Raw genomic sequence first — 19,346 nt, forward strand, 5'->3', positions numbered from 1 at the left:
ATGAATTACTACTTTCAGCTAATTTTCATCCCTCTAACATCATGCGAGTAATCAAGCAGGGCTAAAGTGTGTCAGACTGAGAGCTCACTGGACTCATCTGGCTCAACTTCAGTGCTCATATAGCTTTCTAGAGATTTGTCATTCTGGAAACCACAGCTGTAATTCACAAGGTCCATTTCTACTTGCTGTTGCTGTTAGAGTTGGGTTATGTTACAGCTGATCAACTCCTACAGCACCTCTGAGGAGATGAGAACTTTCCATACTCATTCCAGTGGCTACCGAAGTTGACACTTTCACAAAAGTATTTCCACACTGATTATCTTCAACCGCATTTGGCTGCTCTAAAATTGAGGTTTGGCAGCTCCTCATCCCAGAAAGTACTGAAAGGGGCTGCAACACTTCAGGCAGTGATCAAGAATACAGTAATAGCCAGCTCAAAAAATCAGACATTTACAGTGCAAAAGGATTACACACTTCCCTTTGTACATCTCTTCCTTCACTAATGCACGGGTTATGCACGTAGCTAATGCACTAAAAATCAGTGGAATGTAGCGTGTAACTGACTTTTTTTATGAAGTTTTAGATTCAGAAAGGAATTCGATCCCTCCATAGACAGTGACATGAAGGCAGGTCCATCAATCCAGAACCCACAGACTGCAATAAAGGCCTTGTCAAAAGGGCAAAACAGGCAGTGGGAGCCCCTGGCAGCAGCACCAGGAGGTACTTTTGAGTGTCCAGGCATATTGAATTGCTCTGAAGGATGATACCACTTGCATTTAGCACCGGCAGCAAATGAACAGAGCAGGTTCTGCACTGACTTCAGTGAGAATCTGCTGCAGCTACAAAGGTCTGGTCGCTTCTGCAAGCAGACTGTGGGAGTTATGCAAAAGCAGAGGATGCCAAAAATGGTCTGGTCAACAGCCAGATTAGTTTTGCTAGCCTAAAACTGAGGGCAGTTTAGATTAAGATTTCTTCTCTGTGAAAAGAGAAGGAGGTAAGTAACTCAAGCCAAAGGTAATTTAGCACCAGAGCTGTGTGCAGTCAGTTAATGGAAAGGGATCATATATATGCAATACATTTTTGTGTAGCAGCTTCAAGCTGTCATTTTAATCGCTCCTTTAAATCACTAAAATTAGACAGATTAAACCTATCTGTCCTTCTTGCTAGCACAGGGCAGATTTTCCTATGTGTAGATCATTATTTGTCAGAGATACTCCCCCAAAGACTCTTTTTTTTCCCTGCTTCTTTCTCACCCTCTCCTCTCCCTTTCACATGTGCTTTAAAAAACAAATGCTTGTACTAAGGAAGCCAGGCCCTCCTGCCAACCACAGCTCCCATCCCACTCCCATCCTCTCCCATAATGTCACCTTGTTCTGGTGAGAAATGGGACACTCTCCGCAGCATGGTCGGCAGGATGGAGGAGGAGGAGGAGGATGAGGAGGAGGAGGAGGAAGGCAGCTTTGAAGCATGCTGGAAATACAATGTACCAGCTAAAATTGGGTGACAGAGCTGTTGAAACAAAGCTGCTGTGTTCATTAGGGAACAGCTCGTTTGTTTGGGTGGAAGTATTTGCTTCTTGTCTAATATTAATTTGTCTGTGTTGGGAGATCTTTACTCTCCTGCTTCAGCTGAGGAAGACATAAGCTTCTCAAAGTTCTTTTAACCTATCTGGTACAAATATTAAAGAAAAAATACCCACGATCAGTTTAGATCTTGAATTCAAGTTTTTGTCAAAACAATCTCCTTGAAAGCCCATGTTCAGTAGAACAGTGTCAAAATAAAATGACTGATTTTAGAATCAACTACTTTTCTTCAAGTTGCGTTAGACATTCTTAGGAGAGAAGAAATCTGTGTTTGCTATGCTTATGTAAGTACTTTCTACTTTATTAATTGTTAACAAAAATGGCATTATTTTGCTAAGTTGGCTTCATCCATACAAGTATGAACAGATTTCAAGTAAAACTCGAATCTCTTGAAGTCACAGAGAGCACCTTCATACCTGCGAGTGTTAACAAGTATAAGGGCCTGCAGAGAGAGCAGTTTTGGTAAATGAACACCAAAAGGTGATTTTGCTTTAAAGATCAGTGCATGATATCTTACTAATCCTGGCTCTGTGCACTGATTCTGCGCAGAAGAGATGTAAATAATAAGTTAAGAAGGAAAAAAAAAGCAACAGCACGTTTCAAAGAATTGTACAAAAATAAATGAGGGAAATTCGCAAGTTCTAGAAGCCACAGGTGGAAGAAATAATTCTCCATGTAAATTGTTTTTATCTACTGCCAGGCTTTGTGTGGGTGCTGCATAGATTACACTGCTGTTGCTTAACTCCTGTAACATCTGTAGGATTTCTGCAGCAAGACTACAGATGATTGGTGAGTATTTTGGCAGGAGGTTCCTCTCCCACGTTTCCAGTCTCACTGCTTGTTTTGACACTGGCTGTGTGACAGACTTGGAGAGAGGAGGAATTCACTCCTAAGGAGATGGGGCTTGCTGCAGCTGCAGCTCCACTCCAGGACTATTCATGGCAAAGCTAAAACAAGGGATTAGCAGGATACCTGGTATGATGAGACCATTCACATTCAAATTGTTGTAGGGACTTTTCCATATTATAAGGCAGACATGGGAGCAGATCTAAAGAACTTCTGTGTGGATTTTGTCACTGATTAAAGAAAAAATCAAGAACCAGTTTTATGAAGGTGTATAAACAGAGGGAGAAGAAACTGCTGAGGTCCATTCCTATGTTAGAATCTGTTAGTATTGTTATACTATTTTTATAAATTGGGAAAGGAATAAGGTGTGCAACAGCCAGTTAATGGTGACAGAGCACTTCAGCTGCAGCAAGCCATGAGCCATCCCTCACATCCCTCACAAGAAAAGTGACATGTAAAAGACAGAACCTGCTCTATTCATCCCTACTGTGAGTATTATCATCCATACAGGCTCCAAGCTGTGCACCTGGGGTGCCTTATTTAACCTTCTGTACTTTCACTTCATGTTTCTTTTTATCATGCTGTTAAAATAAACAACTAATATGCAAATTTTCTGGAAGAGAACAGAAAAGATATGTTTAAGATAGGTAGAGATTAATATTTAACCAAGCAGATTAATTAAACAATAGGAAAAGTGAAACAGCTTGGCATCAGCAAAGCAGTTAACTGTAAATTAAGTGGAAATAATAGCAATAAAATCGGTAAGTTAAAAAATGCCTCCTGAAGTGCATGAGAACCTGAACCATCCTGATTTAGAGAAAGGTTTCATTCACAGTGCAGGACCACCACAGGCAGTGCTTCCCCGGGGTGCTTATCTAAAGAGAGGCAAAGCCAATGTACACCATGTGAGAGCCATCCAGGGCTTTGCATGCTTATCAGTTGATAAAGTTACCATTGCATGGGGACAGCAATGCTAAAATGCTATGGCCAGAACTCTCTGCAGAAGATAATTGCATGTCCTTCGTGGATGGTTCTGAGAGAGTGTGTGAGCACAGACCCTTGCTGTGAGTCTGATACCCAGCCTGTCTCAGTGCATCCCAGTCAGAACTGGGAGGTGGGAAGTGGAGAAGAGCTAAGGCATTGTACCACGGGAAAACAAAAGAAAACAACCAGCAGTAAACACCCCAAAGATCCCCAAAATAAAATAAATAACTAAATAAATTAATAAATAAAATTTTAAAAACAACACCAAAACACAAGACGGCCAGAAGGCTTCAGGGAACAGTGAGGACATTAAGACACACAGGTGACTTGTGCCTCCTAATATTGCCCCACAACCTCCAACTGATTTCAGCTGCTGGTCCTGTTCTACTTTGCCTGTCTAGTAACCTCAAACGAGCCCTGCTTCCAGGTAACTTTCCACTCTGCAACCCAGGTAAGTCTGCTCCCTTCAGAGTGTCCCTCAGCAGAACCTCACTGAACTTCTACTGATTGCACAGTCACAAACTCCTGCTCATTTTGAGACTTGGCTCCATGAAAACCATCTGACATGCCCTACACCTTGCATTAGAAAAGGCAGGAAATCATAGAATTATAGAATTGTTAGGGTAGGAAAGGACCTCTCAGTGCACTGAGTCCAAGCCTTTACCCACACCACTGTGTTCACCACTGCTGCTACCCCTCCCTGGCATCCATCCTTTTACGGAATGTTCTCATCAACCCTCCAGCCCTCTCTTCCCTAAACGTCACATGCACAGAAGCCATTTCATACCTCACCTCATCCTTGATTGCAAACTCTCAACCCTTTCCAGGTCTCACTCTCTCACCTCCATCAGGACTGTACATACCCTCCAATATGTGTGCAAATTCTGCATTTGTACTGTGGTACCATCATAGTCTTCCCTGTTCCTTTCCATATAATTTCTGATGCCTCTTTTACCTTTCTGGCTCCTGCTGAGCACCACGATCATTTCAGGAAATGACCTGTTCTCATCCTCAGTCCTGAGCCAATCCTTGCAGGTGCAGAGCTCAGACTGTTTTGCCTCGTGTACACCACTTGGTATTAATCAACACTGGATTTCATCTGCCACTCTGCTCACGTTCCACGTAGGAGTATTGTAAATGACACACGTCACAGTGTCTGCAGCAGGGAAGCTAAGCAAAGACTGAACAAAAACAAAAAAACCCCACCAATCTCATTCCAGCCCAGAACTGATTCACTGGTTGGTCATGCCCATCCTACAAAATGAACGAGACAGGAGACTGCTGGGAGAAACAAAGGCATTACTTTAAAAAAATCTCACAATCGCACAGGGGAAATAAAATTATTGGATTTAACCAAATTTTAACTTCATTACTCTGCAACTTCGGTACTATCTCTATCACGAATAATTGCACCAAGTTACAAAACAGGTGATTCCATGGTGTAAGGTCTGGTTTGTAACCTTCAGTTTTTATACTCATTACAGGTATTACACTGGATTACTCTAACTTAGTCTCGTGAGACTCAAAACCACACATTTTCTTGTCAAAACTACTGCACAACCTTCTGGTTTTTTACATCACTCAGGAGAATGACCTTTAATGAAGAGCTAGCTTAAACAGCAACGCAAAAGAGAACTTATAAATTTTAGGAATGTTGTTTTTCCCTTTCAACACTTCCAAGCTTTGATGCTCCTTCAAAAGACTGCATAATTGAAGATTGTATTTTCTCTCATACTTCAGTACTATGAATATTGAAAACCAGTGATTTTAGCAATACGAAAACAGTATTTTTAAATTTAATTAGTTCCTAGTGGGAAAACCCAGTATTTTTTTATTCTTACTTTGCTTTCTAAACAATTTGTAAACATACTGGATTAACTCATAAAGCAAATTAAAATTAATTCATAAAGCAAATTGTGTCAGTGATTTCATGCAGTGTCTGATTCCAAAGGCAAAGACTATTCATCATTCAAACAAAAATTGCTAAATAGAAGTTTGTGACAGGCTCATCACACAGTGTGATCACACAGCACATACAGGACAAGCAGGGAGCCAGACCCAGCCAGCAGGGGTGTAGGAAAGGCAGGTCCAGCCTGGTCTCCTCCTGTGACCAGGTGACACACCTGGCCGATGAGGGGAAGGTGAGGATGTGTCACCTGGACTCCCAAGCATCGCCCCTGGGAAAAGCTGCATGCCAGGGCTCAGAGAGGAGCATCTCCCTGGGATAAGGACTGGCCGGTGGCTGGGCCCAGGGACAGTGGGGACGGCGCTGCACCCAGCAGTGCCCGGTCACCGGCAGTGTCGCAGGGAGCAGTGCTGGGCCAGCCCTGTTCAACACCTTTCGTGATGGCTTGGCAGAGGGGATCGAGCGCTCTGTCAGTGGATGACACTCAGCTGGGTGGGACTGTGGATCTGCCGGAGGGCTCTGCAGGGGGATATGGACAGGCTGGATCCATGGACCAAGGCCAACAGTGTGAGGGTCAACAAGGGCAAGTGCTGGGTCCTGCACTTTGCACTCAACAACCCCATGCAATCCTGGCTGGGGCAGAGGGGTTGGAAACCTGGGAAAGGCCATAGGGTGCTGGTGACAGCAGCTGGACATCAGCCCAGGGGTGCTGAAGTGGGCAAGAGGCCAATGGCACCTGGGCTGTGTCAGGAATAGTGTGGCCAGCAGGACCAGGGCAGTGATTGTCCCTCTGTGCTGGGCACTGGTGAGGCTCCATCTCGAGGGCTGTGCCCAGTTCTGGGCCCCTCAATCCAGGCAGGACCCTGAGGGGCTGCAGCGTGTCCAGGGAAGGGCAGGGAACGGAGCTGGGGAGGGGCTGGAGCCCCAGGAGCGGCTGAGGGAGCTGGGAAAGGGGCTCAGGCTGGAGCAAAGGAGGCTCAGGGGGGACCTTGTGGCTCTGCACAAGTCCCTGACAGGAGGGGGCAGCCGGGGGGGTCGGGCTCTGCTCGCAGGGAACAGGGACAGGAGGAGAGGGAACGGCCTCAGGCTGGGCCAGGGGAGGCTCAGGGTGGACAGCAGCAGGAATTTCCCCATGGAAAGGGTGCTCAGGCCTTGGCAGGGGCTGCCCAGGGAGGTTTGGAGTGCCCATGCCTGGAGGTGTCCAAGGAAGGGCTGGAGGTGGCACTCGGTGCTCTGGGCTGGGGACAGGGTGGGGATCAGGCACAGGCTGGACCTGACAGTTTGAGAGGGATTTTCCAACGTAAATGGTTCTCTGATAAAGTTCCTAACACTGAACATCACTGTCTTGTAATCCAAAGATCATAGGAAGCACACAAGACTAAGAGGAGCACTGATCCATGCTCATGCAGAAATGATTTTCTCCTGATGTCTTCTCACCCATCAATCAATGACCACAGCTTTAGACAAAGTGGATATAAAATCCAGAGATCCACGGAGATGTTTTACTGTCTTACACAGAATTTCATGGATGATTTTGAGACTGGGGTCTTCCAGCTAGTTTCTTGACATTCCAGTGGGAAAGAGGCAAGTGTGGGTTTACAGCTGGATTGTGCTTTGTTACTCATTGTCAAAATGAACCGTGGGATTGAGCATGTCAAGCCAAAGGGTAGTTGATTTTGTAGACTTTAAAAAAAATGGGGTTTATTTGCAACATGACCTATGAGAGGACTCTGTTAGTGGAAGATATTAATATGTCAAAGGGTACCTAGCAAGATGAGCAGCACATTCAAAACTTAAATCAAGTATTTTATGTTGCACTAAATACCTTGAGTCAGTAGCTGCTTTCCAAGGAATATACAGTACACACTTGCAATAAGTAAAACTGCATGCCACCTTTGGACATAGAGAACTTCATTTAAAAAAATAAGATCTTAAATTGCGAGTAAAAACCAAACAAGAAAGATATTATCTGGATGCTTAGCAGATCACATACTTGTCAAAGATTAATCTTTCAGTAACAGACTGGATTAGAAATATTAAGAAATCAACTAACAGGGTTGGAAAAGGCCTTAAAAATACCCAGTTCCAACCCTGCCATTGGCAGGGACACTTTCCACTAGACCAGGCTGCTCCAAGTGCCATCTGAGCTGAGCATGTGCTCGTAAGAACACAGAGGTCTGTTCTGAGAAATGTTTATCTCTTGAGAACCTGTGTGTGCCACTGCCACCCCTCCCTGCACAGCACAGCCCCTCACCTGGCGGGCTGCTGTGCCCGGCTGCAGCTGTGGCAATGGCAAAAGCAGAAGCAGGAGACACCGAGCAGTGGCTGTTGTCAGCAGTCTGCACTGTAAAGGGAAGAGAGAGGAAAAAATTAGCTTCGACAAACTTTTCATTAACCAACAACAGGACTTAGAATCTTCAGTAATGTTTGTAACTTTGTGAGTATTTTGTTTATTAACACTGTCAGATGATTTTCTGTTGAAGACAATGAAAGTATCATAATCATATTTGTGTTTTGTATTTCCAGGTCAGTATAATTAATGTTGCAACAGAAAAAACATCTAAGACACTGCCAAGGTGAGGAACAAGATATTAACCAAACAGGATGGGGAAAAGAAAAAAAGAGAGACAAAGTGAAAAACAATGGCATAGAAAATCAACCTAAACAAAAAATTCTGTCAGAGAATTAAGCATATTCACCATAACTGGATTTACATGTTTTCCCTGGTCACTGCCCAGGATGAGCACAGTTATGCAGATTTTATCAAACTTTCTCTTCAGGGAGTGCTGTGAACATTGTCTCTGACTAGGACTCAGACAACATGACACTGCCCACAGTTTCCAGCTCCCAAATCTTGCCTTCTTGCCACAAATGTGCCCAGTCATAGAAAATTACTATTGGTTTAAATCTAAAGTGTCCTAGCAACGTATTACCCAGGTGAGAAGACTCTGCTCTGCTTCTGTTTTAGTCCCAGGTATGAAACACCTGCCCAGAAATCTGGTCTGCAGGAGCTGGCAGCATTTTAGGTGTTCATGGACACAGCTCACAGCCCTGCTAATGATTTCAAAGAGACACGTGAGAGCTATTTGAGGAGCTCAAGCTCTCTTTTTCCTCTTCAATTGAGCAGCTTATTCAAATTTTGGAATGAATAATGTGACACCATCTGTAAATGTTCAGTGTTACACAAAGAAACAGACACAGTCACTCCCCATTGACAACAATGGGTGTTGTGTATTTCATGATTACAGATGGTGCCCAAAATATGTCCCCTCATCAGCTGAAAAAAATATGTCAAAGTCTTGAGAGTTCTGTGAGAACAGGACTGATTCAATATTAGTCTTGAACTTGGGCACATCCTGCTCGAGCTATTTCAGAACACTGAATCATACTGAAGTCTCAACATGCTTCCACGTCTCATTATTGCTACTCAAATTTAACAGGCACACTTCACATTTTAATCGCTTTTTTATTTTTAACACCTGAGAAATACGAAAAACACAAGCAAACCAGATGCTTCAAACATTATTACTGCTTTCTACTGCCCAGCACAGATGACAGGTACAGTGATTAAACTCTCTTCAGAGTGACTGGCAGAGCCAGGCCGTGTCAGTCTCTCACCTCCTGGCTGCCAATAGCGGAGGTGACGCGGTGTCGAAGGGGACCTGCACGGGGACAGCTCTGTGGTGTCCACCACTGAGGTGCTTTCAGGAATAGTCCTGTCCACTGACACAGATTCGAGAACTGCTGCTTTAAAAGAGAATAAATGTCAATATTGATGATCATGCATAATTTGGTTAATAGTTCTTTCAAACAGTACCACCTCTGGAACTTGCCATGAGATTTTGCCATTAACTCAGCAATAATTATCCTCTGGAAGGAGTTAAAGGAGTAGGAAAGTCTCGTACCAGTAACACAAAAGCTCATAAATAAAGAGCTTGGTGAAAACCAGCAAGTTGTCAATTTTAAAGTATGTTGGATAAAACTGCACTTTCAATCAGGAGAATATGCAGTGACATGCACACATAGTAAGGGTACTTGAACTCATAGGTTTTCTATGAGCTAGGGAAAGTAATCCTTGTTGAATAACAAAGCGTAGTCAAAATCTGTCCAATAAAATTGCCAACAGCACCGGAGAGCAAACTAGTACACTGCAGAGTTCTTCTATCAGAAGAATAAAAAAAAAAGGAATGGGAGAAATACTGCTTCTAAAATGAGGGAAAATAAACTGATAAAATACATCCTGCATTTGATGTGAGTAAGAGCTCTGCCTGCAGCATAAGCATTGTGTCTATAAAGATAAATATAAACAAAAAGTTTGGGAAATAAAAACTCTGAAAGCAAACAACCTTGAAAGTAGGCAAAGAAGGTGAAAATTCCAGCATGTAAATGAACAGTCATAGAGAACAACAATCACCATTTTTTACAGAACAGATTTCGTGCAGTTGTACTGGATTTAGAGTAAGCCAGAGCTGGTTTTTGGAACTCTGGCAGTACCAGAGCAACAGTACCACCCATTTCTATCCCCTTTATGAGATTTCTTTTTAAACTTAGTCATCTTCCTCAACATGCTGCATGCAGCTGAGTGGCAAAAGGACCCTCTACTGCAGCACAGAGCTCTCTACCTGCAAATTTCTCCAGACTGAGTGCAAGCTGTTCAGCAGGAGAACCACCCCAAAGAGGTGGGGGACACTGCACTGACAGAAATTTAGCATTTTTATGGGTTTCTGGCCATTTCCAAGTGTTCCCTGTACTGTCCAGGTAACACTTCCAGCTTTGACAGACCACAGTGTGAAATGTGAATAACCCTCCAACAATGCCCAGTGCTTACACAAGGGCAGAACAACCTGCTCTTTACCAGTTCACCTTAAAATATGTAGAAAATATGCTACACCTAAGACAACAGTTACCTGTCTGTGATTACTTTTAACAGACAGTCTGTATTTTGAGACGTGCTGTGCTATCATCACATTGGTTAGAATGTGGCTACAGTAGTGCACAAGAAGAATTTGCTCTACTTTGCATAGGAATAACTCTATTTTATATATATATAAATAGTCTGTTATGCAATTAATGTAAAAACATCCAGCATACTGGATATATAATATCCATGATTATGCACAACAGCTAACCAGTACTTTTTGAAAGCATAAAACATGAGCAAAGATCACAGAATATCCTGAGCTAGAAGGGACCCACAGGGATCACCCAGCCCAGCTCCTGGCCCTGCCCAGACCCCCCAACAGCCCCACCCTGGGCATCCCTGGCAGCGCTGTCCCAACGCTCCTGGAGCTCTGGCAGCCTCGGGGCCGGGACCATTCCCTGGGGAGCCTGGGCAGTGCCCAGCACCCTCTGGGGGAAGAGCCTTTCCCTGATCTCAGCCTGACCCTCCCTGGCACAGCTCCAGCTGCTCCCTGGGTCCTGTCCCTGTCCCAGGGAGCAGAGATCAGAGCTGCCCTCAGGAGGAGCCACAGTCCCAGCTGACCTCTGCCCTCAGGCTCCTCTGCTGCAGTGGAACAAGCCCAGTGCCCTCAAGCAGCTCTTTGGGTGGCCCCTCCAGACCCTTTACCATCCCCATGTCCCTTTTTTGGACACTGTCCAAGAGTTTTAGCTCTTTCTGATATTATGGTGCCCAAAACTGTCCTCATGTCTCGAGGTGAGGCTGCACCAGGTGCTGCTGGGCCTGGTGTCCCCCAGGACAGGATGTCCCTGCTGGCTCCAGGGCACTGCTGACTCAGGTCAAACTGGACATGGACCAGGACCCCCAGGTCCTGTTCCATATCTGCTCTTCAGCCCCTCGTTCCCCTGTCCATCCACACAGCCAGGGGTGCCCATCCCAGGTGCAGAACCCCTTGTTAAACCCCACAGAGTTGGTGATTTACCACCTCTCATTTTCTGAGCTGTCTCTGCAGGGCCTCTCTGCCCTCAAGGGAGTCAACAGCTCCTCCCAATTTAGTGTCATCAGCACACTTACTTAGTATTCCTTAGAGTCCTGTGTCCAGGTTGCTAATGAAGATGTTGAAGAGCACAGGGCTGAGGATAGAACCCTGGAGTCCCAGCAGTGACCAGTGCCAGCCTGGTGTCACCCCAGTCACTGCCACCCTCTGTGCCTGACTCGTGAGCCCGTTGCCCACAGTGTTTATATCCACCTGCGGGCTGGACAGCTTGTCCAGATGGATCCTGGGGAGAGACTGTATCAAAAGCTTTGATGGAGTCCAAAAAGATCGCATGACTGCCTCTCCTGGGTCAACCAGGTGTGTCACCCTGTCACAGAAGGAGCTCAGGTGCGACAAGCAGGACCTTCCCTTCATGAAGCTGTGCTGACCTATTGTTGCCAGATGAATACCTGTTTGCTCAGCTGGTAGGGAAAAGACAATGATTATTTTGTAAAATCACTGGCCTGTGGGACTGCATAATGGGGACCATGTTAAACATCAACCAAAAAGAGGAGCAGGAGAATATGTTTTCATCTGCAAAATAATTAATTACATTAGTTGTGCCAACTTAGCTCCAGGTTTGAGAAAGTAACACCAAATTCATGGGGTGGTCAAGTGTAACTTCAGGGCTGACAACCACCAGAGACCACTGCAGAGACCCCTGAGACAGACAAACTCAAGTGAAAAGGGAAGGAACATACGTTGATGACTTTGGAGGAATAATTATCATATGTGTGTTTCTTCTGGGAAGAGCTGTGAGCATGCATGTGATGTACAGCCTATGAACAGGACCTTCTGTGTGCTCAGCACACACGGTATTGCAGAGGAGACATCCCCTGACTCCTGCAGCTGAATGAAGAACGGCTGCTTCTTAATGCTGCACTGCTGCTAGGGAGGTTTTGTCCATTTTTCAGTAACACAATGCCTGTGGTGTCCTCCAGGTGTTTTTCAATACCTCACAGAATAATCTTCTCCATCACCTTACCAGGTATTGAAGTGAGACTGATGGGCCTGCAGTTTCCAGGATCACCCTTCCTGCACTTTTTGAAAACTGAGACAATGTTAACCAGCTTCCACTCAACTGGGACCTCTCCAGACTCCCAAGATTGTTCAAATATTGAGAGAAGCCTCACAATGACATCTGCCAGCTCTTTGAGTATTCTCAGATGAACCCCATCAGGCCCCATAGATTTATAGGGATCCAGCTGGTGCAGCAGATCCCTACAACTTCAGGATCAACTGTGAGTTTATCGTTCTCAAATCATGGTCATTCAGCTCAGGGCACTGGGACTCCCTTAGCCCATGTTGAAGAGATGTAAGGAAAACATTAAATATCCCTGTCTTGTCAAACTCTCTATCTGTGAGGTGACCATCCTCATTCTGAAATGGGCCAATGTAATTTCTGCACTGCTTTTTGCTGATGTATTTAAAAACCCTCTTTTTATCATCCCCCACAGTTCTGGCAAGTTGCAACTCCAGTTAAGCTTTGGCTGCAAAAATTTTCTCCCTGCAGAGCAGCATCTCCGTGTTCCTGCCACATCACCCAACCTTCTCCTGCTGGGCATACACCTTCCTTTTCTGCTTTATCTCCAAAAGAAGATCCCTGCTCAGCCAAGCCAGCCTTCTGTCTCATCTGCTTGACTTTCAGCATTCTGGAATTGCCTCTTCCTGTGCTGTTAGGAGGTGATGCCTAAAATGTGACCCATAGTAATGGACCCCAGCACCTTTGGAAGAATTTTCCCAGGGATCTTGCTCACTATTTCCCTGAGCAGCCTAAAGTCTGCTCTCCTCATGTCCAAGGGTGAAATTTTTCTGGCACTTTTCCTCCTAGCAACAGAGATTTTAAACTCAATCACTTTGTGGCTGCTGTAGCAAAGATGGCCACCAATCATGTCATTCATGCAACCCTCTCTGTAAACAAGCAACAGATCAAGGAGGGCATCTTTCCTAGTCAGCTCTCCTAGTACTTGTATATGATGTTGTCATCCAGGTGTTTTAGTAATCTTCTGGCCTGGATTGTACCAGCTGTGTGATGCTCCCAGTTGATTTCTGACAGATTGAAGTACAAGGACAGTTGACTTGGACGCATCCCTTAGTTCCTCAAAAAAGGGGTGCATCCCTCAGTTCCATTGGTGTTATTGTCTGGGCCGGGAGATCTACAGTAGACTCCCTTAGAGACATCTGCATCATTTGACTGCCCCTTGATTCTTCCCCAGAGGCTCTCAACTGTGCCAGTTGTGGCCTCCCTACATTCTAACCCTTCTCTTACATACAGTGCCTCCCTCAGCCTCATCTGCCCTGCCTGTTCTTCTTAAAGAGTCTGTAATTGTTCAATAGGGCACTTCAATCACAGGACTCATCCCAGTAAGGTTTTACTTATGCCAGTGATGTCAAATCACCTGGACTGGGCCAAGGATCCAAGCTCCTCGTTTCTTCCTCATGCTGTGTGTGTTGGAACAGAAACACTTCAGGTGTGGTTTGTTGTAGCCAACACCTCCCACCAGCACTCAGTTCCTCAAGTTTAGGTGCATCACCCCACTGCCTCTCACTACTCAGCCCAGTTTTGTCCCTTTCCCCCTTCCAAACTAGTTTAAAGCTCTATCAACAAGTCCTCCTAGTTCCTATGCTAGAAACCTTTTTCCCCTCTGAAGGTGCATCCCATCAGGTGTCAGAAGACCACGTGTTGAACAGACATCCCATGGTCAAAAAACCAACATTATTCTGACAAAACCAGCCTCTGCCCTTGATAGACAGACTCCTGGAATGCTATGGTGGCTAACTTGCCTGTTAAAAAGGCGTTTTTGTTAAACAATAGGCTACATTCTGTAAAAACAATCCCTCTGCATAATGAAACATCTAATTTATTAGCAGGGCAGTGGTAATTCATCAGTAGGGAGCAGACATGACTTCTCAAACCTATTTGTCTTACTTTGTATTGTGTAATCCTTTTCTTCTTTCCTCTCATTAGTTTTTGTTATTACAGTACTACCAATGAAAATTGAGCTACATTTTGCTCAGATTCATAGATCAAGTTCCTGAGACTGTCAGCCAGGCCATGTAAAACCATTTTAAAATATTCATTTTAGGAATACAAAAAGCATTTTTAAATTGCATCATTTTCTGTTTAGTGTAACAGCAATAGAAAAAAATTACTGCAAACTTCTGTTCCAATTAAGAAGACCCTTTGGGGACCACTCCTCTGTCCCCAAAGGAGAAATAATGCCCACGTCTGTTTCCTGTGAGACTGGAGCTACTTCCTTACTTTGCCATCTGTAATTACAATGACCCCACCCTAGATGCCCACCCTGAGGTTTACATCAACCAACTTCAGCCCTGTGGAAGTAAAACCTATTCCAAGGTGCCTTACAGAATCCACAGAGTAAACAGGTATTTGCTCAGGAGCAATTAATCTGTTTTAGACTTGTACCTTCCGGAGGGATAACCAGGTGACATTCACACCACCTGCTACGAATGTCACCAGTGTGCTGAGGACATCACATGCATTATTTATTTGGATTAGTGATGGAATCTTCTCGGAAAACCAGCCCTCTAAGCAAACATCTTAAAGCTGTTAGGTCTTTCTTTTTAACTTAATATTTTACTTCCTGTAGAAAATGGTACAACTCAAAAATCTCTCACCTCAGCAAACACAGTTGGCATCAAATATTCTCTTATGCCTTTCTCCTTAACACAGCACTGAAGTGAAAACAGACAAGGTGGTGTGGGTTGGAACGAGATGAGCTTTAAGCTCCCTTCCTACCCAGACCATTCTGTGATTCTATGACTTTGCCATGCTGCTGTTGCTAGGAAAAAGCAGCAAAGCAGTGGGAACAGAGAGCATATCACAGCATCGACCAGAGGAGCAGCAGGGAGCAGCATGCCCGGTTTCCATGTTCTGTGGGTATGGAATACCTCTGCGGATGCTCCTCCTCAGCTTGTTGCAGAGGTCCAGGCGTGGGTTCTCCAGGCTGTCCTCAGCTGAGCCCGGGCTCTGCTCGGGGGATGACAGCCCCCGGCTCAGGTCCAGTGGCGCCTTGCTGCCCGTGGGCGGCGGGGATGTGGCTGGGCTGTAGTTTGAGGTAGGACTGCTGGCCACAGACGAAGCAGAGAGGTCGAGGGCACCGATCCTGGAGTTCAGAGGGGACGTCAGTGACAGTTTCCGTGTCCTGGCGGGTGAGGAGGTCCTGGAGAGTGACAGGGGAGGAGGAGAGGAAAACTTGCGGCAGAGATGTGGCGACTTCCCGTCAGCTAGGTACTCCCCTCTGTTGTTCTGACTGGTGGCAAAGAACAACTCCAAAGACCTGAGAGTAAGAAACACAAAAAGAGCAACACAGTAGCAAACACTGAACAGGTTTAAGTGAAAACGCTTAAATTTTGTGCAAGTCTGCACGGTACTGCAAAATCTGTGTGACACTTAGTCCTCAAAGCTTGGGCAGATAGCTGAGACAGACTCTCCTTAAAAACTGACATCCTACACACTAAGAACCTTCTTCTTAGATTATTTATAAGCAGCAAATAGCGGGCAAAACGCCCACAAAATGAACAGCGAATGAGGCCACGGTATCTCTCTGAGAAATCCGTGACAGGAAGCGAAGAGCCGCACACGCACCTGACAGGAATGGAGGTGAAGGGCCGCCTGTAGATGTCGGACAGCTTCTCCAGCACCACAGCCGCGGTGGTGAAGATGCGGTAGGTGTGCAGGAAGGTGTTCAGGAAGTCGATGCTCAGGAACCGCAGGTCCGTGAGCCGCTCCAAGAGGCGTTCGACACTAGCGTAGCGGATTTGGGGGACCTTGCAGGAATTCAGCGTTTTGCTGAAGCAAATATCAATGTCATCTCTGTGAAGACGGGCATCAGATCTACACAAAAGACAAATTTAAAACACTTTACCAATGAGTGATTATGGCTCAGGAGTGGTATCCCTTTAGCTGTTCCTGGCAACGTAATAGCAGCAAATATTTATGCACTATTGTGTTTCATCAATGCAAGAAAACTCTTAATCTGTGGTGATACCTGCTTCCATAACTAAGGGAACCTAAATTTTATTTTTGGCAAATGTTTTACACTTCAAAGCCTAAGAAACTGTTAATGATGCTTAAATTCCTGAAATGGAACAGGCGGCAGAATTGTCTCCTGTTGTCTCTTTCAGGCTGCTGTGGACTGTAGTTCAATATTACTAAAATCTCAGTATAGAATAATTGATTGCAATTTTTCCTGCTGGGATCAAGTTTTATCTAAAATAGAGTAATGGACCCTAACAAAACCCAGCAAAATTGACCCCCCAGCTAAGTTTAAGGCTCACCTGCAAATTCACATCTGCCTTCAGGCTCCAAGAATTACTTTTTGTTTTAAAAAAGGAAAGAGGAAACAGCACAAAACATCTCAAATTTCAAAGCAGAAACTAAGGAGAATTTTTGTTTCAATGAAAAAAACAAAACCCGACCAGTTTTTGCTTGGACATCAAAATAAAAGTCATTTATGTAACTCTACCCATAATTAATTTTTTTCCTGTCAAATTCTGTTTTGCTTAATTTTATCTAGTTGAAGGCTTAGTTTGTAAATAAACAGGATGAATACTAAGTAAAGCATCTTTCAATAACCCAATTCTTTCGTTAAAAATTACTGGATTTTCTCAGAATAAAGATTAGGATATTCCACACCCTTCTACACTGTATTACATAAAAGAAACAGCAAAAAAATTCTTGTTTCTTCAGCTGGGCCCTTGGAAAAGTGGCAATTTTTTGTTTATATCATCCAATGACATCTGACTCTGAAAGTCAAAGTGTGCTGCAAATTAGACAAGTAAAATTTAAGAAAGAGTACACCAAATTTGTGTCTGTTGTTAAGATCCTGTATGTTCTTTAGAATTAATATTCCTTTCTGTTGACACTGGGACTAAGGTCCTGCTATACTTTGAAAGGGGACAAATGTACATTTAACACTCAGCAGGTGACAGAGTGTTCCTGGAATAATGCTGAAGACAATAAATGCCTTATTTCCAGGGTATGTGCCCTAACAGTGCATTCCCAGATGTTTTCTCTCTCCCATTTCTAAGTGCAAAAAGAGGAGAGGGAACAACGACAAAAGAGGCATTTGAGAAACGAAGAGATGTGACAGGTAACACTAAGAAAGGAAATAGTTTTATGTCTATCCCTATGTTTTATTCACTTATATTTATATTGGATAGTAGTAAGTAAAACTCATGTAAATTGAGGTATGTAGAAGATCCAAGTTGTGTTGAAAATTTGGAACCACATACTGAAAATGTCTCACTAGAAAAAAAACCTACTTATTACAATAAATAACTGGGAGAATCCAAAGGTAAGGGAAGCAGGCTTATAAACAATGATGCTACTTTGATGTGATCAGTTAAAATTATGAGAGAAAATAATTTTTTAGCAGAAGTAAATATAGAGAACAGAAACTTTGGCTAATATAACAAAATACCTTTAAAAATGGTACTTGTCTGCAGTCACATAAATTCTGAGGACATTTTAGAATATCTCCAATAAAATTATGAGATTACAGGGAAGAGCCACCCAAGGACAAAATCATTCATCTGAGGCATAACTGCAGCCAACTAGTCAAAACCCAGAAAAACCTGAGCTGTGATCCAACACTGTGAATTAAGAGTTCACCACTCTGAGTGGTCCCTACAATACCAAGAAAGGGATTTGAAAAGATATGTTTTGGGATATAGGATCAGTTCCATTTAACCAAAATAGAAGAAAAATAGAAGTTTGCGTTTTCTAAACACATTTTGTTAAAATTTTGTTGAAGAAACACAACAATCTATTTTGTTCATTGTTGCACTTACTTGATCATATGTGGCACTGTGACTTTGGAGTTTTCTTCAAACACTATTGTCATTAATCCATTGCACCTTATATTATCAATGCACTGTGAAAATAAACATTGAAAACTGTTAAAATCAAAACACAGGGTAAGGGGACTTATTCCCACACTTTTCATATCCCTAGAAGCTTGAAGCATAGCTTTTGCAGGTCATGGGCTGATTAAGACAAGGTATTTTCTCAGATGAAAAGCAGTGATGCAAAAATTAGAGTCGACATGCTTCTCTAGCCTTTGCCTCTCAGGGTATTCAGTTCAGCAACCTTTTCTTTCCACATGATTAAGTATTTTGAGTTGCAAGTGATATTTCCTTTGAAGCTCCTTTGAAAGGGAACAGAACTCATTACTTGTAGTATTTTCGGAATGAGTGTAAGCTTGAAAAATCAAGACCACAAGAAAGTCACAATGCTTTATACTCCAAGGGGTACGGTAATACCTTAACCTTTACTCTGTGCAAAAGATCAGAAGGGAATATAAAAAGCTTCCAGAAATACACTTGTAAAAACAAATTCAAGTGGTGATCCTTGTGAAACACAGCTGTGAGGAAGCTATCCAGCTGTTCTCTGCAAACTCTTGTTTTGGGCTGGGAATTAGGAGGGACTTTCATATGCAGTTTTTTGTAGTTCAGATGTGTCCAGAGAAGGGAACAGAGCTGGGGAAGGCTCTGGAGCCCCAGGAGCGGCTGAGGGAGCTGGGAAAGGGGTTCAGCCTGGAGCAAAGGAGGCTCAGGGGGGACCTTGTGGCTCTGCACAAGTCCCTGACAGGAGGGGGCAGCTGGGGGTGCCGGGCTCTGCTGCCAGGGAACAGGGACAGGAGGAGAGGGAACGGCCTCAGGCTGGGCCAGGGCAGGCTCAGGGTGGACAGCAGCAGGAATTTCCCCATGGAAAGGGTGCTCAGGCCTTGGCAGGGGCTGCCCAGGGAGGTTTGGAGTGCCCATGCCTGGAGGTGTCCAAGGAAGGGCTGGAGGTGGCACTCAGTGCTCTGGGCTGAGGACAGGGTGGGGATCAGGCACAGCTTGGACTTGATGGTCTGGGAGGGATTTTCCAGCCTCAGTGATCCTGGAGTTCTGAGAAAACTCAGCACTACAAGCCTTGCCCCTGGAACTCAACAAATCTCACAGAGCATCAGATTTATATGGTCTGCAACAAGAACCTGCTACTAAACCCTACAGGGCTCTTGTCTTTATAATACTTTCTACTTCTACTCATTAAGTATCATACATACATACATACATATATATATG

The 19,346-nt window shown here is 44.2% G+C and overlaps 1 protein-coding gene across 4 annotated transcripts in view; it reads right to left on the minus strand.

Annotated features, from left to right (window-relative positions):
- The window catches only part of RASGRF2 (Ras protein specific guanine nucleotide releasing factor 2), a 116,806-nt gene that overhangs the window by 34,759 nt on the left and 62,701 nt on the right, over window positions 1–19,346 (minus strand). For 2 of the 4 annotated variants that reach the window (XM_048290681.1, XM_048290679.1), the window contains exons 13-17: window positions 18,069–18,151; window positions 15,862–16,110; window positions 15,165–15,553; window positions 8,938–9,063; window positions 7,574–7,663 (exon numbers count right to left, since the gene is read on the minus strand). In XM_048290681.1, the coding sequence (XP_048146638.1) occupies window positions 7,574–7,663; window positions 8,938–9,063; window positions 15,165–15,553; window positions 15,862–16,110; window positions 18,069–18,151 (937 nt within the window). Of the gene's footprint in view, window positions 1–7,573; window positions 7,664–8,937; window positions 9,067–15,164; window positions 15,554–15,861; window positions 16,111–18,068; window positions 18,152–19,346 lie in introns of all 4 variants that reach the window. The other 2 variants (XM_048290680.1, XM_048290678.1) reach the window with 1 other exon arrangement.

Source organism: Corvus hawaiiensis, chromosome Z (genome assembly GCF_020740725.1).
Source record: "Corvus hawaiiensis isolate bCorHaw1 chromosome Z, bCorHaw1.pri.cur, whole genome shotgun sequence".
Classification (NCBI taxonomy): Eukaryota; Metazoa; Chordata; class Aves; order Passeriformes; family Corvidae; genus Corvus; species Corvus hawaiiensis.